This window comes from Ornithorhynchus anatinus, chromosome X1, assembly GCF_004115215.2.
Source record: "Ornithorhynchus anatinus isolate Pmale09 chromosome X1, mOrnAna1.pri.v4, whole genome shotgun sequence".
NCBI lineage: Eukaryota > Metazoa > Chordata > Mammalia > Monotremata > Ornithorhynchidae > Ornithorhynchus > Ornithorhynchus anatinus.
Genome location: NC_041749.1, coordinates 103,360,932 through 103,385,053, shown reverse-complemented (window position 1 = coordinate 103,385,053; position 24,122 = coordinate 103,360,932). Strand labels below are relative to the sequence as shown.

Below are 24,122 nucleotides of genomic sequence, written 5' to 3'. Positions count from 1 at the left end.
CCCATTTGAAAGCAGGGTGACACCTGTGACAGATAGATCAGCATGGTTTCCTGCAGTTGAGAAAAAAACAGTTTTTTTTGAGCAAAAGATTTGAGAGGATCAGGAGACAAAGAGCAAAACCAGGGGCGAGTGTGGCAAACAAACACAACAGCACAAGGACAATCTTTTTGTTTACATGGTGTGGTCATATGCCCATAGGTAAGACATCACCGTAAGTGGTGTCATCTTCTAGTCATATATGACTATCAGGCAATCTATCAGTGGTATTTATTGAGCACTTACTAAGGGCAGAATAGTGTACTCATCGCTTGGGAGAGTACAACAGAATTATCAGTCAATTTCCTGCCCATAACAAGCTTACACTCTATCAAGGAGAACAGCAAGTGGGTTCTTCTGTGACATATATGACCTACTAGTTACCAGGCAGTCATCAAGACTGGCCACTGTTGGTGGACACCCTCAGGTCTAGTTGGTTAAGGTAAACTCAGGTCAAATTTCTACTTGAAGCAAAGGATCCTACGTATCATCAGCAGTGTTCAACTCCTCATGACCCTTATGTTTCGAGAGCCTGCACGTTGATCTGTAGCTCAAGATGAAATCCATACAATCAGTGATATAATTTTATAACTAAAGAGATCCAAAACTATGCAGACTATCATCAGATGAAGGACTTTTCTAATGCATCATATAGGATGCATACATGTATTAGAGTATCTCCAAAGATTAATGATGGCTCGTAGACAAGGAGGGAATCCTGTGGAAATGGCAGAAATGCTTGAACAATTTCTTCCTTAACACACCCTTTTACTTTTAATGATGAGGCCTTAGGTAAAGGAGGCCCTGCCAGCATGTGAAAACGCCATCTTCAGTCCTATTTTGGAGGCAGACACCACTGCACTTAGTCCTGCAGAATGGTGCAACTCTTAGATCCACTAGCGTACTTGTAGTAATCGGCAAGCCGGGGAGAGATCTTACTCCTTGGGTGTCTGTACTGGCTTTTCTCCAACATACGGAAGATCAAGAAAATGTCAGATGATTTCAAAGTTGCCTCTATTATCACCATGTTGAAAAAAAAGACAAAAATAGTAACCTTGGAAGGGATTCTGGCATTTCACTTGCTCTGTGCTCCTTTCAAGAGCCTATCCTAAATCCTCTGGACTAGTAACTCAAGAAGATTCTTAGCACGTCTATTAGTATTACTACTTGCTCCCAGGCTTGCAGAGTGGTCCAGCAAACTTGTTGTGGCTCTCCAGCAAACTTGTTGTGGCTCTTCAGTTTCAGGAGGGGACCTTGTAAAATCCTGTGATGCAATCAGTGAATCCAGGCTCTGTCAGCTACTATGCGAAGCAGCGTGGCTCAGTGGAAAGAGCATGGGCTTGGAAGTCAGAGCTTGCAGGTTCTAATCCCACCTCCGCCACTTGTCAGCTGTGTGACTTTGGGCAGGTCACTTCACTTCTCTGTGCTTCAGTTACCTCATCTGTAAAATGGGGATTAAGACTGCGAGACCCCTATGGGACAACCTGATTACCTTGCATCTACCCCAGCACTTAGAACAGTGTTTGACACATATTTTAAGCACTTAACAAATACCATCATTCACTCATTTATTTTATTTTATGAAGATTTGGCTATCCTAAGAAATTTAGTAAGATCTTGAGGGTATCCTATGATGATATGGCCACTCATGTCAACGTTGAAGTAGCTCCCTCTGACCGTTTTGTTATCGCTAATAGCATTGAACCAATCTTTATCTTATTCAAAGTGCTTTGGGTAGCCATGCTTGCAGATGGAACTGGGGACCTGGATTCTGTTAGTATGCCCTTCAGTGCTCCCCAAAAGTCTTCCAATTCACAAGCCTACAAGATTCACTTAAAGTCCTTGAATCTCTCCAGCAGGAGAACCTATGGACAACTTGGCTTAGTGGCAAGAAAGAGCACGGGCTTGGGAGTCAGATGACGTGGGTTCTAATCCTGCCTCTGCCACTTCTCTGCTGTGTGACCTTGGGCAAGCCACTTTACTTCTCTGTGCCTCAGTTACCTCATCTGTAAAATGAGGAGTAAGCCTGTGAGCCCCATGTGGGACAACCTGAATAGCTTGTATCTACCCCAGAGCTTAGAACAGTGCTTAGCACATAGTAAGCACTTAAATACCATTATTATTAATTATTAGTATTATTATTATTGACTGCTGTGGGCTGACCCAGAGCCCTGAGAGGGATCCTACGGTTTTTGAGAGGAGCGTGAGTGAGAGGGGCTGTGGAGAAGCCCTGGCTGGTATTTTGTCGCTCATAAGAATCTGAGAGGAAAAGTAGGTGATGACTGCTCTGAGAGAGAGTGGGATTCCCTCCATTTTCCCCACCTATGTTTCCTTCTCTCCTCCTTCAATCTATCCTGGACAGCTTGCAGCCAGCAGCACTGTTCCCTTTGAGCACAAAAGGAAGGTCACATCATTCATTACTCCTTCCCCAACTTTGCTGATTGAGTTCACCTACTGACTTGATTGGACTTTAGGATGGGGCACTGTTACTTCCCTGATATTTCTTTGCGGTACAGTAGAGCCTGTTCCAAACATGCAGAAGAAAAATGTCACAAGTGTAGGTTTGCTACAGGGAATGGTTTGTTTTTTTTTTAATCTGTTTCAGTCCTCTGAACCATAAAAATATTAATTCCTCTCACTGCTAGAGATGATTAACGTACCCCCTGTGTCTGCTGTGGAATCTGGTTATCCTGTCTCAGTTGCCTGCAAAGAACAAGCATTCTGCTAGCTAGACGTGATTGGGGTAAATCATTAATGCTAACGAGAACCTCGCGGTAACTGTCGGTCTGACTGGAAACTAAAGGGATGCCGCACAATGAGACAGAAGACAATGCCGCACAATGAGACAGAAGACAACGGGCCCCTCTGTGAACAGGGGAAGAATCTTAGGACAGAGCAGATGTGACATCAGCCATCAAGGCAGACAGATTGGTCAGTGCAGCCTATCTCTGGCACTGATCGGTACTAGTACAAAGAATTCAATAGGAGTAAGAGTACAGCAGACCCTTCTTCTGATTATGGTTCAGCTTTTGGGCCTTTGTGCAATATCCTAAAGATCAGAGAACGGTAGAGCTGGAAGAGATCCTAAGAGATCATCTGGTTCAGACCCCTGCCTCCGGGCACGTAGATGGCTAATGCATCTTGGGAAAAGAGATTCCAAAATCTCCCTTGGTAGCCTGTTCCAGTGTTTAACGCCCCCTTGCCTTACAGTCAGAAAGTTTTGACTCTAAGCTTGTTGTGGCCGGGGAACGTATCTGCTAACTCTCTCGTATTGTACTCTCCCAAATAATAGAGTGCTCTGCGCAACATAAGCGCTCAATAAATACCATTGATGATAATGATGGAAATGTCTACCAACTCTGTTATATTGTACTCCCCAAAGGACTTGTACAGTGCTCTGCACACATTAAGTGCTCACTAAATACAATTGCTTAATTAATCTCCAGGTTTCTCCTGCTGTAGTATGTCAATTCTTCTTGTTTGGGCCTCTGTTGACCTTTAGAACAATTGGTCAGGATATTCCTGACCAAGGGATGGTGACTTCTCTTCACATGAAATAAGCCCAATTTCTTTAACCTTCCAAAACTTCCTTCATAGGGCTTATTCTCCATCATTCATAGGATCCCATGGGTCCTCTGGATCCCTAAGACTTGATCCCCCACAAGCGATCTTTCCCTTTGATCCAATTTTCACCCACCCTGCAGCCCTGAGGGACTCTGGGAAGGGGAGCCAACTCCTGGGGGTGAGCATAAAATAGTCCCCAGCCTTTCTTCCTTTCAGACTGTTTGTATTCCTAGGAAGTCAGAGATGGTGGGTCAACCACAAATCTGAGCTCTACTACTGTTTTCTGTCATCAGAAGGCCTTTCTAGATATGGAAATTTTCCCTATGTTAACCCAATTTTGGCTTCCTTGCCCAGGAGCTCCCCTTGAAGCTTGGGGCTTTGTAAAGGGTTGGTTCTGTTAAGCAGAGTAATGAATATGTTCCTCATTTCAAGAACATGGCATCATTTACTATAAAACGTTTCCAGGGTTCTGTTTTTTTTTTGTCTTAAAGAGCAAAGGTTTATGAATATTTTATGGCCATATGGCAGAATCAAAAATAAATGAAGAGATTATTGAACTGGACTTAATGAACACACATGTGTTGTTTAATCAAAAATATGCAGTACTAATGAACACCTTTTTTGAAGTGAACTGTCAAGTTCTTTGATAAGAAATTCAGGCTCTCTTGGGAAGGTTAGGGAAAGCAAAGTACTTCCTTAGCCAATTGATTTCACTGAGACCTGCTGGATTATGTGAAGACAAAGTTTAGGTGTCACTTAGAGGGCATGGGAATTCCAATCATTCAGGTGTTGTGTTTCACTGTAGAGGTGTTAAAATGGGGACTAATTCATGTTTTATAATATCCAGAGTCTTTGAAGATTCCATTGAACATTTTAAGGGTCAGTTCTTTTTGCCAGAGAAAAATAGCTTTAATGGCAGTAGACATGAATTCACTTGTGGTTATGAATCAGTATGGGGCAGATCATCAATGGCATTTATTGAGTGCTCACTATGTGCAGAGCACTGTACTAAGTGCTTGAGCGAGTACAGTACAACAGAGTTGGCAGACATGTTCCCTGCCCACAATACACTTACTCCCTGGGGAAATTGCCATAGAGCTCTACGTACTTTCAAAAACAAAACTAGGTGGCTTAGGTTTGTGGACAGAGAGCACATTTGGAGGAGAAATTAGTGCACACCAGAAATATTGTCTTCCAATTTGATGTTTAAAGTTCCCTCCAAATTCACTGTCTCTTGTGCACTCAATCCACGAGCTGTAGACAAGTGCAGTGATAGAATTTAGCAGAAAACATAAATGTGGAGCCAGATTCTCTCTGAAACCAGATGCTATATCAACTCCTTCTGCCCATCAGAGGGACTACAGTTCCCCAAGCTTCATGACTGTCCCTGAAAATCAGCTTCTCAGGGAATCAATCTGGCAGGATGCTTGCAGTGAATGGCGCTAGCCATCATTCTGTTTGGGATGGTTGGTCTGCAGGAGTTTTTCAGCAGTTACAGCAAATATATTCCACCCCTCTGTGAATAGGGGAGGTAATAAATGTCAGCAGCCAAGCTTAAGAGACCAAAGAGAAAGAACAGGGAAAAAAAATAAGTAAAAAGAGCCTGGGAAATTTGACATTTTTTGGGTTTTGTTTTTAAAAGACCAGTCCTTCCCCCTGACACCACCTGCCAAGATTTTTGAGCTGCCAGTTCCAAGTTCTGGTGCCCACAATATTGAGCGATCTTTGACCCTCCTCTTCCACTTGCCCATTTACTAAGCCTGCCTCAAATCAGGGAGTTGACAGTTTTGGCAAGAGACTGAAAATGTGTAAAATGGGGGGTTTGCCCATTTCAGAGCAAGTGAAGGGGCCTTATTTCTGCTTCTTTACTTCTGTCTCAGTAGCTGCCAAAACCTCTACTTTGAATCCAAAGTTTCTAAATTGCCATCAGAAAGGGAGCTGTGGGAGCACTGAGGCAAATGTAAATGGGTCTTTAGAGCCCAAGTAGAACTGAGCATCCTTTTGTTTACTATAACTTAGTTGTATTTGTTGATGTTCTCCTGAATTTCTCAGAAACCATAGCTGGTTTTGGAAGATGAGTGATTCAGAGTTGTGATGCGGCCAGTAGCGGCAGAGGCATTTATTTACGGCAGAATCCAACACATCTTGGCTGTCCAAGAACCGTGAAAGCAAACACCCATGATAGGCACTAATGGAGAGGAGCTGCTATCATCTTTAATTGATGCTGGTAGATTACACAGTCTACTGTGTAGTATGGATAGTGTTCATCCAGGTTTATCAGGACTTGGGGTTTAAATGAGGCAACATGGGCAGTTCCTCTTCTTGTGTTATTCGCCAACTCTGTGCTATGTGGTCCAACAGTAAATGTTAATCAATTGATAACTGTGGTTTTTGTTAAGTGCTTACTATAGGCCAAGCACTGGACTAAGCACTGGGATAGATACAAGATAATCGGGTCCCAAAAGGGGCTTACAATCTAATGGGAGGAAGAACAATTTTTGAATCCCCATTTTGGCAGATGAGGGAACTGAGGCACGGAGAAGTTAAGTGACTTGCCCAAGCTCACACAGCAGACAACTGGCAGAGCTGGTGTTAGATTAGAACCCATGTCCTCTGACCCCCAGGCCCATGCTTTTTCCACTAGACCATGCTTCTTCTAAATGCACCATTTGTCCTTGAAAGAATGGGATACAATTACCGGAATCTCTCCATGCCCCTTCCTAGTAAATCCGTCAATCGAGCAATGGTATTTATTGAGCGCTTAGTATGTACACAACACTGTACTGATCACTTGGGAGAGTACAGTACAACAGAATTAGCAGACATGGTCCCTGCCCATACCGAGTTTACAGTCTAGAGGGGGACAAAGACATTAATGTGAATAAATAAGTAATTTATAATATATAATTTAAAGATATGTACACAAGTGTTGTGGGGTTAGAGATGGGGCGAATATCAGATGTCCAAAGGTCACAGATCCAAATGCATAGACAACACGGAAGGGAGAGCGAGCTAGGGAAAAGAGGGCTTATTCAGGGAAGGCCTCTTGGAAGAGCTGTGACCTTAATAATGTCTTAAAGGGAGAGAGAAGGGTGGTCTGGTGTATATAGAGGGGGAGGGAGTTCCAGACTAGGGGGAGGACATGGGAAAGGGGTTGGCGGCGAGATAGATGAGATCAGGGTTCAGTGAGTAAGCTGGCGCTAGGGGAGTTGAATGTATGGACGGGGCTGTAGTGGGAGATTAGTGAGGCGAGGTAGGATAGGGCAAGTTGATTGAGTGCTTTAAAACCAGTGGTAAGGAGTTGCTGTTTGATGCGGAGGTGGATGAGGAGTGGGGAGACTTGGACTGAACGTTTTTGTTGATAAATGATCCGTGCAGCAGAGTGAAGTATGGATTGGAGCGGGGAGAGACAAGAGTCCGGGAGGTCAGCAAAGAGGCAGATGCAGTAGTCAAGGTGGGATAAGATAAGTGCTTGGATCAGCATGGTAGCAGTTTGGATGGAGATTATAGGGCAGATTTTAGCAATGTTGTGAAGGTAAAACCCACAGGATTTAGTGACAGATTGAATGTGTGGGTGGAATGAGACAGAAGAGTCGAGACCTTAAACTTGTTGTGGCAGGGAATGCCTATTATATTGTTATATTTTACTCTCCCAAGTGCTTAGTACAGTGGTCTGCACACAGTAAGTGCTCAATAAATAAAATTGACTGACAACACCAAGGTTACAGGCTTGTGAGATAGGGAGGATGGTGGTGGTGTCTACAATGATGGGAAAGACAGGGGAGGATAGGGTTTGAGTGGGAAGATAAGGAGTTCAGTTTTGGACATGTTTAATTTGAGGTGTCAGCAGGACATCCAAGTTGATATGTCTTGAAGGCAGGAGGAAATGTGAAATTGTAGGGAAGGAGAGTGGTCAGGGCTGGAGATGTTGATTTGGGGTTCATCTGCATAGAAATGTTAATTGAAGCCATGGGAATGAATGAGTTCTCCAAGGAAGTGGGTGTAGAGGGAGAATAGAAGGGGACCTAGAACTGAGATTTGAGGAACCCCTACTGACAGAGAGTGGAAGGCAGAGGAGGCAGCAAAAGAGACTGAGAAGGAGCAGTCAAAGAGATAAGAGGAAAACCAAGAGAGGACAATGTCAGTGAATCTAAAGTTGGGTAAAGTTTCAAGGGGAGGTTGGTGGTCTATAGTGTCAAACATGGCTGAGAAGTTTAGGAGGATTAGGATGGAGTAGAGGCTGTCAGATTTGGTGCGAAGGTCATTGGTTATCTTAGAAAGGACTGTTTCTGTGGAGTGGAAGGGCAGAAGCCAGATCGGAGGGGATCTAGGAGAGGATTGGAGGGGTTCTAGGAGAGAATTGGAGGATAGGCAGTGGAGACAGTGGGTGTAAACAAGTTTCTCAAGAAGTCTGGAGAGAAATGGTAGGAGGGAGACCTAGCGGTAACTGCTGGGAGTCGTAGGGTCAAGGGAGGGTTTTTTTTAAGGCTAGGGGATACATAACCATGTTTGAAGGCAGTGGGGAAGAAGCTGTTGAAAAGTAAAGTGATGGCAATCAAGGAGAGAAGGGAGGGGGCGAGTGTTTTAAAAAAATATGAAGGTTTGGGGTCAGAAGCACAGGTGGAGCACATGTTAAAAGCTTCCCATTTTACACAAAAATACCCATTCCTTAGTTCCCCATTGCCTTGAATATCGTTCCGGCTCCCATACTGAGTTAATCCTCAGTGCTGTATTTCCTATGAGGTGCATACACATCATATGATTCCTGGAAATGATCAGACTGCTGTCCTCATTTTAGTTTGGGAAACAGAATCCCATTTGTATAGATATCCTGTCCCTCATTTTCTAGTTCTAATCATTTGACTTCTTCAGGAGCTCAGTATGGTGAAGAAATCAGGGTCTCCCTGACTTCATAACACTGAGCTGGACAAATGAAAAGGAACAGCCAATGTTAGCACTCCAATTGGTGCTGCCGATCAGAAATTATATGGTCATCTGTAAAGCAGTTCGGAAACCTATGACCACCTCACCTTGAAACACTTTTTATAGTTGTTTACCCCACTGAATTCGAAGCTGCTCCTGGATGAAGTTGAAATTCGGGCAGGCTAAGCCTTCAGACCCTTCGATTATCTGGAAGCTAAGGATCCTTGCTTGTGGATTGTCGGTCGATCAGTGATATTCATTGAGCTCTTACTGTGGGCCGAGCACTGTACTAAGCACTTGGGAGAGTACAATTCAACAGAGTTGGTAGACACAGCCCTGCCCACGACGAGTTTACAGTCTAGAGGGATGATCTGTGCTCCGTGCTTCTTCTCCTCCTCTCTTCAGCTCTTGCCTTCTGGACAGTTCACTATTTGTCAGTTCCCACTCTAGAATGCAGGTGAGGAAGAGAAAGGATGAGAAATTCAAATCAGTTTTACTACCTTTCATTCATTCAATAGTATTTATTGAGCGCTTACTATGTGCAGAGCACTGTACTAAGCGCTTGGGATGAACAAGTCGGCAACAGAGACAGTCCCTGGTAGCCAGCCTGGAAAAAGACTCAATGCAGCGGAAGTGAAAAGTATTGCATCACCTGTGGATTACACATATCAATCAATCAATCTGCTTATGGTGTGCAGAACACTGTACTAAATGCTTGGAAGAGTGCATAACAACAGAATTGGTGGACACAATCCCTGCAATCTAGGGGCAGGGAGTGTGGTGAGTATCAAAGGACCTAGGGGATACACTCCCAAGTGCATAGATGATACCAAAGAAGAGGGTGAATTAGGGTGGGGAAAAAAGAAGATAGGGAAAGCTTCTTGGAGGGGATATGAATTTTTTGTAGGACTTTGACAATCAGGAGAGTGGTGATCTGTTGGATATGAAAGGTGGAGAGGGTTCCGGGTCAGAGGAAGGATCTGAGTGAGGGGTCAGAGATAAGAGAGATGAGATTGAGGCACAGAGAGTAAATTGGTGTTAGAAGAGTGAAGTGTGTGGGCTGGGTTGTACTAGGAGATTAATGAGGTTAACTAGAAGACAAAGAACTGATTGAGTTCCTTAAAGCCCAAAGTAAGGAGTTTCTGTTTGATGTGGAAGTGGATAGACAACCAACGGAGTTTCTTGAGGAGTGGGGAATCATGGACTGAATGTGTTTTTTTCAGGAAAATGACACAGGCAGCAGAATGAAGTATGGACAGAAGAGGGGAAAGATAGGAGGCAGGGAGGTCAGCGAGGAGGCTGATGGAATAGTTGAGATGGGATATGACAAGGGCTTGGATCAGCGTGATAGTATTTACCCACACTGACCATCTACCTGATGCCTGATTACTGAGGACCTTCCCAAGTTGTCTGAAGTTTGTTTGGAGGCTTGTTCTTTTCCCAAATATAGTGATGCTGGATGGGCAGTGCAAGTGTATGTGGAGGTGAAGGAGTGAGAGGAAGGATAACTGGGCTATTGCTCTAGTCCCTGAAGGGCATATAACCCAGCCAAGGCTCTGTTCCCCGATGAGACCTCTCCCGGATGTTTGGAAGAGAATCCGGAGCACCCTTCCCTCTCCCCACCCCGCCTCAACCCACCCTGGGGCCATTTTAGAATGACATGAAGCAATTCTTACTTCTGTTTGGGCTTGAGTCTAGGCTGAGGGAAAATGCAGGCAGTGGCTGAGGAGGCTCCTCTGGGCTCGTGGAACCATTAGCAGTTAAAGATTACTGCTGCTTGACCCGAGTAGTGTATTCCTGGAATTTTCGGGAAGGAAAACCGAGAGGCAGCCAGGATGATGTTTCTGATGCTAGGAGATTGGTGGCCATTTCACGGGTTTGTCCAATAGACTGCTGTTTACAGGACTGAAATAAATGTGCCCACTTCCTGGCTACAAGCCAAGGATCTTGCCTATGTGACATATTCATTATTCCGTCTTTTATTTAAATGTCCATCGCAGTGTTGTGTCTGTGTGATGACTGGATATTGTCTGCTCTCTGTTGTTTGTTAAAATCTTTTATCATATAGGTAAAATGCAGGATGGCAATACGGACAGCACCCAGAGCAAAGGTAACCACCCCCCTTTCATATTAACCAGGGTCCAGGTGCGTGGCCCCCAGCCCCTCTCTTAAAAGGCCAAGTGGAGACATCGGCAGATCAGTTGGATTTACGGCAGTGGCTGACCGCAAACCACCTGGGGGATTTTCTCCACTTTGGCATCTCAGCCACACAGGATTTAAGATGACACGGTTCTCACTCACATGTGTTGGCCCAGAATTAGGAGAAATCAAAGGCGACCCGTGAGCCAGCTCCTCTTGGATCTCAGCAGTGCTACTGCCCAGAGCTCGCAGGATCGGGGGCCCGGTTGGGCCCGGCTGGGATTCAGCAAGTTGCCTCGAGGGGGGAAGGGGCGGAGGGCCAGAGGCTGCCCCCATTTCTTCTCAGATGTGGGATGATGCCCATGGGCCAAGGGGGCCCTGTGGTTTGAGCGCTGGGCATCTGTCCTCTTCTCCCCCACTTCTCCTTGCCACACACGCACCCTATCCCCCATCCTCCCTTCAGACCTTCCAACAACCTTATACAGTGTGCTGCAGTCTGGGACTCTCTCAATAACTACTTGCTGACTTGTTCTTTTTGTTGCTTCCTCTTCCCCACTCTCCCCATCCTCAAGGGGAGCATCCCACTTGCTTTCCTACTGCCTAATAGAGAGTGAGACTTAGCTCTGGGCATTTTATTTTGTGGCCGGGCACACTCAGTGGTGAAAGTGGGTTAGTAGCATTTCTTTCGAAGGAACACAGGAGGCTCTGCTGTCTCCTCCAGGGGCTTGGTGACATTTTGGAGGAAGTTATAGAGAAGCAACATGGCCTAGTGGATAGAGCACGAGCCTGGGAGTCAGAAGGATCTGGGTTCCAATACCAACTCTGCCACTCGTCTGTTGAGTGACTGTGGGCGAGTAGCTTCACTTCTCTGTGCCTCAGTTACGTCATCTGTAAAATGGGGATAAAGACTGTGAACCCCATGTGGGACAGGGACTGCATCCGCCCTTATTATCTTGCACTTAAGAAGCGCTTAACAAATACCACCATCATTATTATTATTATTGTTAGTCTTTACAAGGAGCAAATAAATCTGAGACACCGGTGGCTTGGCCCGGTTCAGTCCAGCAACCAGTTCTGAAGGGAAGAGCAGTAGGAATATTACTAGAGCTGCCTCCTGGTCATTGCAGTGTTGTGTGGGCTAGTTAAGAAGGAAGCAGCTTTCCCTGACACCCGCCACCTCCTGCTCTATAGCTCTCTTGGGAGAGGGGGCAGGGAGCAGGAGGTGCAGGATAGATGGGATGGATGCCAAAGCGATTGTGCAGCCTGACTGAGTGACCCCGGGTCCAAGGCCAGAGTACCCTGTTTGTACCCTGAGGTGTGGCAGCAGGTTCCCCCCAGGGAGCTTAAAAGCCTGCACCCCCAGTTCAGGGAGGGTCTCCCTCATCATGGTCTCCTCAGCGAGATGCTTGCCATTACTGTCACACCCAGCCTGGATCCAAGATACACCAGCCAACGAGGGTGGTTTCCAGCCAGTGCCACCACGTACACCAACCCTCAGTCGGAGGCATGATGGCCAAGCCCCAGCGTTTCCTCAGCCTCACTCCTGACGTGCCCAGACTAACCGAGGACTTTCATTCCTGGCCCCAGGCAGGGAGAGAGCATATTCTTGACCCCCAAAGTCATGTTGAGTGCCTGGATAACGCTGTCTTCTCTGCTTTGCTAGCCAAACAGCAGGATGGGGCAGCTGCTATGGAGATGCAGCCCCTGAAGAGTGCTGAAGGGGGAGATGGAGATGACAAGAAGAAAGCCAATATGCACAAGAAGGAGAAATCAGTCCTTCAGGGGAAGCTGACCAAGCTGGCGGTGCAGATAGGCAAAGCCGGTATGTTCCCGTGGGGCTCTGGGCTACCATCTTGCGGTGGTGAAGGAGACTTAAACTGAAGAGTGCTGTGAGGGCTATGGTTGTGTCTTAGGGCTCTGCATGGGGCCTGATTGATTCCCTGGACTGGGTTGGCTCTGGTCTGTTTTGGATGGCAGGGCCTAGGTGCGGCAGATGGAGCCCCAGCCGACTGGAAGTGAGCCCAGGGCCAGCTCGAAGTAAGCGGGTGGGCCCTGCAGTTCCGGAAGAGACCAAGACTCCCCGTCACCACCCAGGGCCAGGTGACTCCAAATGGCAGGCAGACACCAAGAGATGGTGGCAATAGTTGACTGTAGATCCTGTGCATATTCAAAAGAGATTCCGCATCGGTGTATGACCTCAGGACGGACCCCAGGGTCTGTGCACTCTGTCTTCCCAGTTACCTTGATGGGCTAGATTTGATGAGCCCAGAAATCAGCTCCTTGCGTCCTCAATCTCAGGCAGGCCCGGTCCCCAGGCTCTAATTATAGCCACTGGTTCTGGAAATGGGAGCAAATTACTGGCTTTACTGAATAGATTTAAATGGGAAGTTTTGTAACAATTAAGAGCTCCTTCAGTCCTCATTTCTAGCCTTGGCTATATTAAGGAGGGTCCCAGATATGTAGTCGTTCAAACCAAGTAATGAAGTTGCAGCTGTCGGAGGCAGTCAGATTTAGAGGGATTTCCTAGGGCCTGTAAAATAGTTGCATAAAAGCAGCCAACCCTGCTCACTAGGAGCTGACCACTTAGGCTCCACTACAAATACATTTCAAGGTCAATACAGGCTTAAAAGCAGAGGGTCTTAAAGGTGCATCAATCTGAACAAGGCACTGTGAGGCACATACAGAACCCAGAGTAGGCCCAGCACCTGCCTGTGAGGAGCTTGGAGCTCCTCCTTGACTCGTCCCTCTCGTTCACCCCACACATCCTATCCGTTACCAAGACCTGCCGGTTTCACCTCTACAATATCGCCAAGATCCGCCCTTTCCTCTCCACCCAAACGGCTACCTTACTATTACGGGCTCTCGTTATATCCTGGCTAGACTACTGTGTCAGCCTTCTCTCTGACCTCCCTTCCTCCTCTCTCGCCCCGCTCCGGTCTATTCTTCACTCCGCTGCCCGGCTCATCTTCCTGCAGAAACGATCTGGGCATGTCACTCCCCTTCTTAAACAACTCCAGTGGTTGCCTATCGACCTCCGCTCCAAACAAAAACTCCTCACTCTAGGCTTCAAGGCTCTCCATCACCTTGCCCCTTCCTACCTCTCCTCCCTTCTCTCTTTCTACCGCCCACCCCGCACGCTCCGCTCCTCTGCCGCCCACCTCCTCGCCGTCCCTCGGTCTCGCCTATCCGCCGTCGACCCCTGGGTCACGTCCTCCCGCGGTCCTGGAACGCCCTCCCTCCTCACCTCCGCCAAACTGATTCTCTTTCCCTCTTCAAAACCTTACTTAAAAATCACCTCCTCCAAGAGGCCTTCCCAGACTGAGCTCCTCTTCCCCCTCTACTCCCTCTGCCATCCCCCCTTTACCTCTCCGCAGCTAAAGCCTCATTTTCCCCTTTTCCCTCTGCTCCTCCACCTCTCCCTTCCCATCCCCACAGCACTGTACTCGTCCGCTCAACTGTATATATTTTCGTTACCCTATTTATTTTGTTAATGAATTGTACATCGCCTTGATTCTATTTAGTTGCCATTGTTTTTACGAGATGTTCTTCCCCTTGACGCTGTTTAGTGCCATTGTTCTTGTCTGTCCGTCTCCCCCGATTAGACTGTAAGCCCGTCAAACGGCAGGGACTGTCTCTATCTGTTGCCGACTTGTTCATCCCAAGCGCTTAGTACAGTGCTCTGCACATAGTAAGCGCTCAATAAATACTATTGAATGAATGAATGAGCTTACGGTCTCGAGGCTAAAAACCTGGGGAGCAACAGCGGAGTCTAGCTCTTTTCTGTTCCCGGCGGATACTGGGAAACCTTGGCCCTGAAACTGATGAGAGCTCAGCGTTCCATGTTCCGTTGCCTCATCCCAACTCCACGGGCCTCCATGAACTGGTCTCCTCCTATGTTGTAGGCCTGGTGATGTCGGCCATCACGGTGATCATCTTGGTGCTCTATTTTGCCGTGGACACCTTCGTGGTGAACAAGAAGCCATGGCTGCCAGAGTGCACTCCAGTGTATGTCCAGTACTTTGTCAAGTTCTTCATCATCGGGGTCACCGTGCTGGTAGTCGCGGTGCCCGAGGGGCTGCCTCTGGCTGTCACCATTTCCCTGGCTTACTCTGTAAAGGTAAGAGCTTGGGACATGGGGGTAGAGAGGGGCAAGAGGCTGAGCCATCAGACTTTCTTCCCTTAGGAAGCTGAATCTACTGAGTGTGAGCTGACTTGCATATCCCAGCAGTCTCTGCTGCTGAAGAGCTCAGACAGGTCTTTATAGTGTGGAGCCATAGGGACAGCTGTCTGGGGGCTTGTCAAGGCCAGTTGTTGGGCAGGAACTGAGAAGAAGACCAGAAACCGATAGGGATGACTAGAGGGAAAGGGGGAGGGGGAGGGGAGCTGGTCGGGGGAACTCCCACTATTTTGCCCAGGATTCAAGTTGCTTCCCCACACCTTCAGACAATGCAGCAGTGGTGGAAAAGGGCCAAGATGGCTTCCTTGGGGTGAGCCTCTGCAGCCCTAGCTTCATCAGCATGAGCAGGTTGTGTGGAGAGATGAAGAATGGCCCCATCATACAGCAGGTGACATTTAGGAAGAGAATGAGAGCATGCATTCATTCAATCGTATTTATTGAGCGCGTGGCTCAGTGGAAAGAGCACGGGCTTTGGAGTCGGAGGTCATGAGTTTGAATCCCAGCTCTACCACTTGTCAGCTGTGTGACTGTGGGCAAGTCACTTAACTTCTCTGTGCCTCAGTTACCTCATTTGTGAAATGGGGATTAAGACTGTGAGCCCCACGTGGGACAACCTGATTCCCCTGTGTCTACCCCAGTGCTTAGAACAGTGCTCTGCACATAGTAAGCGCTTAACAAATACCAACATTATTATTATTATTATTAGAGCACTGTACTAAGTGCTTGGGAGAGTTCAATACAATAATAAACAGGCACATTTCCTGCCCACAATGGGCTTACAGTCTAGGTTGGGGGAGACAGACATCAGTACAAATAGATGAAATTACGAATATGGACATAAGTGCTGTAGGGCTGCGGGGAGGGGAAGAGCAATGGGAGCAAGTCACGGTGACGCAGAAGGGAGTGGGAGATGAGGGAAAGTGGGGCTTGGTCTGGGAAGGCCTCTTGGAGGAGATGGGCCTTCAAAAAGGCTTTGAAGGTGGTGGGGGGGTGGAGGAGAGAGTCATTGTCGGATTAGAGGAGGGAGGGCGTTCCAGGCCAGAAGCAGGACATGGGTTAGGGGTCGGTGGCGAGACAGGAGAGATCGAGGCACAGTGAGAAGGTAAGCACTAGAGGGGTGAATTATGCAGGCTGGGTTGTAGAAGGAGAAAAGTGAGGTGAGGTATGAGGGGGCAAGATGGTGGACTACTTTAAAGCCATTAGTGAGGAGTTTTAGTTCGATGTGAAGGTGGATGGGCAACCACTGGAGTTTTTTGATGAGCGGGGTGACATGACCCGGGTATATACCAAGCCTGGAAAAAGTAATCTGTTCTCTAAAGCACCTAGCTTGCTCTTCCTCATCTAGCTTAGGCCAGGGTCCCTGTTGTAGAGGCTGGTAGGACTTAATTGAACTTTTTCTGTATTGTGGGCTTGGGAACCAAGTGGGAGGTAGATAGGTACATTGGCTTGGTACATTTTTAGTAGTTACCTGAAAGAAAATAGGGAAAAACCTATGGGAATAATAATACCTTGAATTTGCTGAGCATTTTTATTTTTTCCAGAGCGATTTCTCATGTTATTTCACTCAATACTCAGGACATCCCCCAGCGGTAGGGAGAGGTAGGCGTTATGATCCCCATTTTCCAGGGTGAAGTAACTGAGGCCCAGACTTGCCCCATGTCTCCTGACTTCCAGAGCTGCGCTCTTTCCACTTGACCAGGGATATCGACTCTGATCATTGCTTGGTTATGCCCGTCAAACTCTTTGCAGTCGTGATAAACAGGTGTTGTTTCAGTGTGGATTCGTAGAGAAGCAGGATGGTCTACTGGCAAGAGCACGGGCCTGGGAGTCAGCGGTCGTGGATTCTAATCCCCCCTCTGCCACTTGTCTGCTGTATGACCTTGGGCAAGTCTCTTAACTTCTCTGTGCCTCAGTTACCTCATCTGTAAAATGGGGATTAAGACTGTGAGCCCTCTGTGGGACAGGGACTGTGTCTAACCTGATCACCTTGTATCTACCCCAGCTCATAGAACAATAATAATAATAATGATAATAATAATAACGATTGTGTTTGTTAAGTGCTTACTATGTGCCAAACATCGTTCTAAGCACTGGGGTAGACACAAGGTAATCAGGCTGTTCCACCTGGGGCTCACAGTCTTAATCCCCATTTTACAGATGGGGATTGAGGCACAGAGAAGTTAAGTGACTTGCCCAAAGTCACTTAGCTGATAAGTGACGGAGTCGGGATTAGAACCCACGACCTCCGACTTCCAAGCCCGGGCTCTTTCCACTAAGCCACGCTGCTTCTTGGCACACAGTAAGCCCTTAACAAATACTGTAATTATCATTATTAATTATTATTAAATGGAAGTGGGCAATTTCATTTTCTCTCCAACAGAAAATGATGAAAGATAACAACCTCGTACGCCACCTGGATGCTTGCGAGACTATGGGCAATGCTACGGCTATTTGTTCTGACAAGACGGGGACTCTGACGACCAATAGGATGACTGTGGTACAAGCCTATGTTGGAGATGTCCACTACAAAGAGATTCCTGACCCAGACTCAGTAAACTCCAAAACACTTGAACTGCTGGTCCATGCAATTGCCATCAACAGCGCCTACACCACGAAGATTCTGGTAAGTGTGCAGTTATTCTTGCTGCTGTTACTTCTGCTGCCAAACACCGCCGAGAGATAGCTGCCTTATTCATTTTTGTTGGACATCTCTATTTAATTTTAACATCCTGGCACTGGCCAAGAGAGACTAAAACATATTATTAGTCCCCAGTGAGATAAGATGCTTAATACCATGCATTATTTGAATATGTTTCTCTATTTGGATAGGAACATTTTTCTCACGCTCAACAATGAGCACAGGCATTTGTGATTAAGTTGCAGTTTCACAACCGTGAATATTGGCCCCCGGATATCGCTCGAGGAAAACATCGTTTTGTGATTTAAGGGGAGCGTGAGTCAGCAAACTTGGTTTGCAAAAGACTTACTCTCTAGTTACTGATTTTGCTGACTCCCTCCTGCAAGGATCTCAAAGTGGGATGAGGGATGCGTAGATAGAATTAATAAAAGTGGGTCAACTGGGGATGCAAAAATGCTAATTGAAAGAAGCGCCCACAATGCAATGCAGGAGATTGCCAAATGCTCTTTTTCTTTTGTGAGTTGTTTATCACAGAGTGGATCAGTGGAGAGAGCCCGGGCTTGGGAGTCAGAGGTCATGGGTTTGAATCCCGGCTCTGCCACTTGGCAGCTGTGTGACTGTGGGCAAGTCACTTCACTTCTATGTGCCTCAGTTACCCCATCTGGAAAATGGGGATGAAGACTGTGAGCCTCATGTGGGACAACCTGATTACCCTGTATCTACCCCAGCGCTTAGAACAGTGCTCCGCACATAGTAAGCGCTTAACAAATACCAACATTATTATTATTATTTATGATTTGAGGACAAGCAAAATTTTCATTCAATCACCTAATAACCTTGGATGAGAAGCAGTATGGCTTAATGGAAAGTGCATGGGCCTGGGAGTCAGAGGATCTGGGTTCTAATCCCAGTTGTGCCTATTGCTTGCGGTGTGATTTGGGGCAAACCACTTAACTTCTCTGTGCCTCGGTTTCCTCAACTGTAAAATGGGGATGAAATACCTGTTCTCCCTCCTATTTGGACCGTGAGCCCGGTGAGAGTCGGGGACTGTTTTCTAAACCGATGACCTGATGAAGCAGTGTGGCTTAGTGGCAAGAGCACGGGCTTGGGAGTCAGAGGTCATGGGTTCTAATACCGACTCCGTCACTTATCAGCTGTGTGTCCTTGGGCAACTTCCCTGTGCCTCAGTTATCTCATCTGCAAAATGGGGATTAAGACTGTGAGCCCCACGTGGGACAACCTGATTACCTTGTATGTACCCCAGTGCTTAGAACAGTACTTGGCACATAGTAAGCACTTAACAAATACCATCATCATTATTATGACCTTGTATCTAGCCCAGTTCTTACAATAGTGTTTGACACATAGTAAACCCTTGCTTAGCAAATACCATTTTAAAAAAAATCATCCTCTTTGCGTGCTATTCCTGAGGCGGTAGTGAGCAGGGTCATCCTGAGAAAGGCATATTACAACTTCTTGTGATGCACTTTGGAAAGTTTTGAATTTTAATGAGAAAGAAAGATTAGGAAGCATGTGAGAGGAGCATGGTTGACATGTCTGCTCCTCTCAATGTAGATTAGTTTCTTCTTTCAATTTCCAGTGGTTCGCTGTGAGCATTAAGAGGATTCCTTTTAAAAGAAACTGGATTCGCTGGAGAAAAAGTCAAAGGTATTCAGTTTTGCTTATTGAAGAGGTTGTTTAGAAAGAGTGACGTGCAACTCTCTCTAATGAGCTTGAGGCTTTCTTATTTTGAAGACGTTGGGATGATCAATGAATTTTAATTTATCCAGGCTAATTGGCACAGGAAGAGCTTGGATAATCAAGAGTCAGTGACAAGGTGTTTGTATCCATGAAGAAAAGAGAGGAGTGTCTGATACTGTAGCAGGATGGGGTGACTGTTCTAAAGATCACACTTGAAAGATTCCTGCAAATGAAATGTCTTTAAAAACAAAAAACCAAGACAAACATCGGAGGTTAAGGAAAGGTCCTCTGCAGTACGTATTCTTGGTAGACCCTGAAATGTAAAGTTAGAGCTGATGGAAAGGATTTAACAGATTGTCACCTCCCATTCCTCCTCAGCTTCTGTAGGTCTATTCTCAGCACTGCTACTGTGTTCTCATTCGCCAAATCAGAGAAGTATCTCTGAGTGTACTGTGAAGGGTTGTAGGTGGTGTCTGCCATTATCAGGCAGAAGCAGCTCCTGCCACTGCTGAGCCGCTTCTTGTTGGGCTCCCTCACGCACTGGGGAACTTTCAGGAGCACTGCAAGAAACAGAATAGCAGCAGGCTGCACAGGTGAGAAGAGAAAATGTTCCTGCTGCTGCCAGGAGCTCCCTGGAATTTGGTCTTTGTTAGGAGCCCAGCAAGAAGTGGCCCCATGGCCCCAGAATCTTGGAACTGTGATGAATGTAGTTTCTTTGCTCACCTGCTGCTGCTCCATTTCCTCCGCTGCATTTCTGGGCAGGGTTCCTGTACATCTGGATATGAGGAGGGCATTTGTCATCTTTAGGAAAGAGGAGATAGAGATAGGTAATAATAATGTTGGTATTTGTTAAGCGCTTACTATGTGCCGAGCACTGTTCTAAGCGCTGGGGTAGACATAGGGGAATCAGGTTGTCCCACGTGGGGCTCACAGTCTTAATCCCCATTTTACAGATGAGGGAACTGAGGCACAGAGAAGTTAAGTGACTTGCCCACAGTCACACAGCCGACAAGTGGCAGAGCTGGGATTCGAACTCATGAGCCCTGACTCCAAAGCCCGTGCTCTTTCCACTGAGCCACGCTGCTTCTCTAGATAGAAGGACCTTCTCTAGATAGATGCACCTTCTAGATAGGTGAAACCGAACTAGCACCATGGTAAGCATTTTAATAATAATAATGATGATGATGGCATTTGTTAAGTGCTTACTATGTGCTAAGCACAGTTCTAAGCGCTGGGGGAGATACAAGGTAATCAGGTTGTCCCACGTGGGGCTCACAGTCTTAATCCCCATTTTACAGATGAGGCAATTGAGACACAGAACAGTTAAGTGACTTGCCCAAAGTCATACAGCTGATAAGTGGCGGAGCCGAGATTAGAACCCATGACCTCTGACTCCCAAGCCCGGGCTCTTTCCACTGAGCCACGCTGCTTCTCTTTCTGCCCTTGGTTCACACACACCTCTTCTAGCACTTGTGAGGAGACGGCTAGGACTGCCAAGTGGTCTCAGCTGCCAGAGCTTTGCTCTTGTAGGACCAGGCTTTGTGGTTCTAGTCCTCAAAATGGCCAGAAGACCTGATCTTGTTTTGGATCAATGCTGTGTATTTTCTGCGGTGAGTATTCTGTAGTTGCTGTTGTGTGATAAATTTACATATTCTGTGAGGGACATAAATTCCCCCAGAAGAGATGAAATAAAAGTATGTGTCTTTCCTGATGACCAAGAACCAGATTCTTCTAGGTAAATCAGCCCAGTGACTCCCTAGGGAGTTGCAGACAGCCCAGGAGGAGGCCTTCTCTGGCCTGGACTAGTAATTTACCCTTGGATGCCTGTTGGACACTAGCTGTGTGCTAACCTAAGTCATATAGTCCAACGTATTTTTTAGAGAAAAAGCTCTAGTTGTCTTCTTGCAGCAGACACCCAGGACTTCAGTTTCTCAGTGCCCACTCAAGGCTGTAACTCTCCCTTCTGGGGTTAAACCACATGGATTTCCGGTGATCAGGGATGGACAGGTGGCGGCTCTTTGAGTGGGCCATCTCTCAGCCATGACGTTTGATGCCGTGTAAGTTCAGGTGGCAGAAGTGAAGAAACAGCATTGCTTAGTGGATAGAGCATGGGCCTGGGAGTCAGAAGGACCTGGTTTCTAATCCTGGCTCTGCCGCTTGTCTGCTGTGCGACCTTGGAAAAGTCACTAAATGTCTCTGTGCCTCGGTTGCCTCATCTGTAAAATGGGGATTAAGACAGTGAGTCTCATGTGGGACATGGACTGTGTCCAACTTGATTAGCTTGTATCTATCCGAGCGTTTAGGACAGTGCCTGGCACATAGTAAGTGCTAAACAAATACCATCTAAATAAAAAGAGCTTCTTCCTCCTTAATCTCCCTCTATAGCAGCCTTATTAACCAACTGATCTCTTTCTAATGAAATCATTACTGTTCCTCTGCAAAGAGGCTGGGGTCCACACTGCCCGAAAGCATTAACACTCCTTCCACTGGCCCCATATGGGGCAAAAGTCTAGCCCACAGTTTAATCTGGTCCCACTAAATTCAAACCACTATTCTGATTCGCATAAACTGTGACACCTTGTGTGAGCTGACATTGGTGGTATTGGACCGGAAAATTAAGCAAGATACACTTGAGAATACATCAGCAAGAGAGCCCTCCCTATGTTCTTCTTTGATTAAAGGACAATAAAAGACCATTGATTAAAAAAAAAATCCAATGACGTCAATGCTGCGAAAGAAAAATTAGCATCTGTCTGAGAAATTAGGAAGACAAATTATTCCACTCGAGCTACAATGTCATCAGATCCCCTTCTTTGTGATAGTTTTCAAGGACAAGCAAAGCAGGAGCTGTGCTAAATTGGCGGCCACTTGGCCTCAGAAAAGAGCTCATGTCCCCTAGGTGCAGGTTGTGCCAAGATGTTCCCCAAAAAGTGCTTCAGCAGAAGTGATGTCTGTTTCATCTCTCTCTGAGGAATGACTCTTCAGGGGCTACTAGCCTCCCACTGTCACAGTCCTGCTGGTTAGTGGGGGAGAGCTCATTAAAATGGGTTTGTGCTTTAACCCTGAAAAGCTGCTACCCACTCGTTAATGCTCAGCGGGGTGAAAGACCAGATTTGGGAGAGTTTTATTCATGTCCAGTGCTCCCTGATGTAGATGGCAGTGAGGGGTAAATTTTAATCTCTCCTTCCCGGCCTGTCCACCTGGGGCGGAGCAGTGTGAGGGACGGGAGGGGCGGGTGGGCGTGGGCCTGCTCGTGCACCTTTGGGAAGAAGTTGGAGGAGTGGGCTCCTGAGTTTGGCTGGATTAATAGCTGCGATTGGCTGAGCCGATCTCCATCACTACCTTCAGAGCTGTTGGAGATGCAGCCGCTTACCATGCCAGGAGTGGGGAGTAAGGAGGTCAGTCATCCATTTTAGACTGGTCAGCCTGGTTTTCAGCTGGGCTTTCCCTCGTCTTGTGCAGATATGGCACCAGACTCCTTAAATAGCCAGCCTACCTCCACCTCATCTCCAGCCATTGTTTGGAAATAACACCCAGGTTGACATGGACCCTGGGAGAGAAGCGCAAAGGCTATAAGCTCATTGTGGACAGGGAATGTGTCTGCCAACGCTGTTGTCTTGTACCCTCCCAAGCTTTTAGTACTGTGCTCTGCACGCAGTAAGCACTTAATAAGTAACATTGACGATGATGATAATGAAGGCCCTGGAGCAAGTGATAGCGGTGGAGGCCCCCTAGGTTTGGATGAACTTGGCTTGTTTCTGCAAGCTGGCGTGCAGGACATCATTGCGTTCTCCTGCATGCCCAGTGGAATGCATCAGTCCATCAATCACATTTATGGAGCACTTACTGTGTACAGAGCACTTGGACATTCCTCTGTGTCTCCGGTATTCATAATGCAGTCGCTGGTCACCCTAGTGGGGAGTTTGTCCTCCAATTCAATGGAAATTGCTTCAGAAAATCTGGAGGCCTCTTGCTCATTGTGGGCAGGGAATGCATTTGTTCACTGTTATATCGTACTCTCCCAAGCACTTAGTACAGTGCTCTGCACACAGTAAGTGCTCACTAAATACGAGTGAATGAATGAAGAGGCTGGGATAAATAATAAATATTCGAAACTGGGGAGTAAGATGGGGAGGCACAAAGGTTAGCAGATAGGTGAAGTTTTCATTCGCCCTGAATTAAATGGGTCAGGCTGATTAACAGATTAAAGCATTTTTCCTATTGAGCTTAAAAGCAGAGGTTACCTTATCCGGCGGCCTTCAGAGGGAGGCAGCCGAACCCCCGATCTGCCCAGACGACAGCAGCCCAATTTGGAAAGACTCTCGCTGTGGACTGTAGCTCCCTGCCAAAGTGGATCAGAGTTAAGCAAACTGCTAGCATGTGTGAGAATACTCTTGCCCTAGTTAAAAGGGATACTGCCAGAGAGTAGCTCCAATTGCCCCGAGAATATTTAATCATTAATTTCCCGTGGAAACGAAAATTGGAGAGCTGTCTTTATGCTCAGCGTGGACACTTTCATCAGTAGAAATCCCTCTGAAGTTAAAATTCGGCACACTTAACTTCTTTGGGGTTTCAACTGACTTTGAATAGCCATAATCTGATGTCACTTTGAATTTAAATAGGTGATTCCCAGTCCATCTTCTCCATTTATATGGAGATGTTTTCACTTGTTCCACTAATTGATTCAAGAGGAGTTTTAATCACCTTGAATCTCTTCCCCAAACCCAAGCTGACCCCCCCCCCCCCCAAAAAAAAAACAACCTGGTGTTGTAAAAAAGAATCGAGGTGCTGCTTGATTTCCCCAGGGGACTTATTTTTCTTACCCTTCATGATTTTTTAGCTCAGGGTCAGCTGGTGAAGTTGTGAAAGCTGAAAAGAAATTCTGAACCCCTTTCACTCTATCTTTCAGGTTCAAATGACCCCCTGATTTTAGGCTCCCAGAAG

General features: G+C 46.7%; 1 protein-coding gene across 17 annotated transcripts in view; it reads left to right on the top strand.

Annotated features, from left to right (window-relative positions):
- The window catches only part of ATP2B2 (ATPase plasma membrane Ca2+ transporting 2), a 563,774-nt gene that overhangs the window by 478,093 nt on the left and 61,559 nt on the right, over positions 1-24,122 (top strand). For 15 of the 17 annotated variants that reach the window (XM_029050120.2, XM_029050114.2, XM_039910392.1 and 12 more), the window contains 4 exons: positions 10,592-10,633; positions 12,326-12,484; positions 14,565-14,779; positions 17,220-17,462. In XM_029050120.2, coding sequence (XP_028905953.1) covers positions 10,592-10,633; positions 12,326-12,484; positions 14,565-14,779; positions 17,220-17,462 — 659 coding nt within the window. The remainder of the gene's footprint in view (positions 1-10,591; positions 10,634-12,325; positions 12,485-14,564; positions 14,780-17,219; positions 17,463-24,122) is intronic. The other 2 variants (XM_029050117.2, XM_029050119.1) reach the window with 1 other exon arrangement.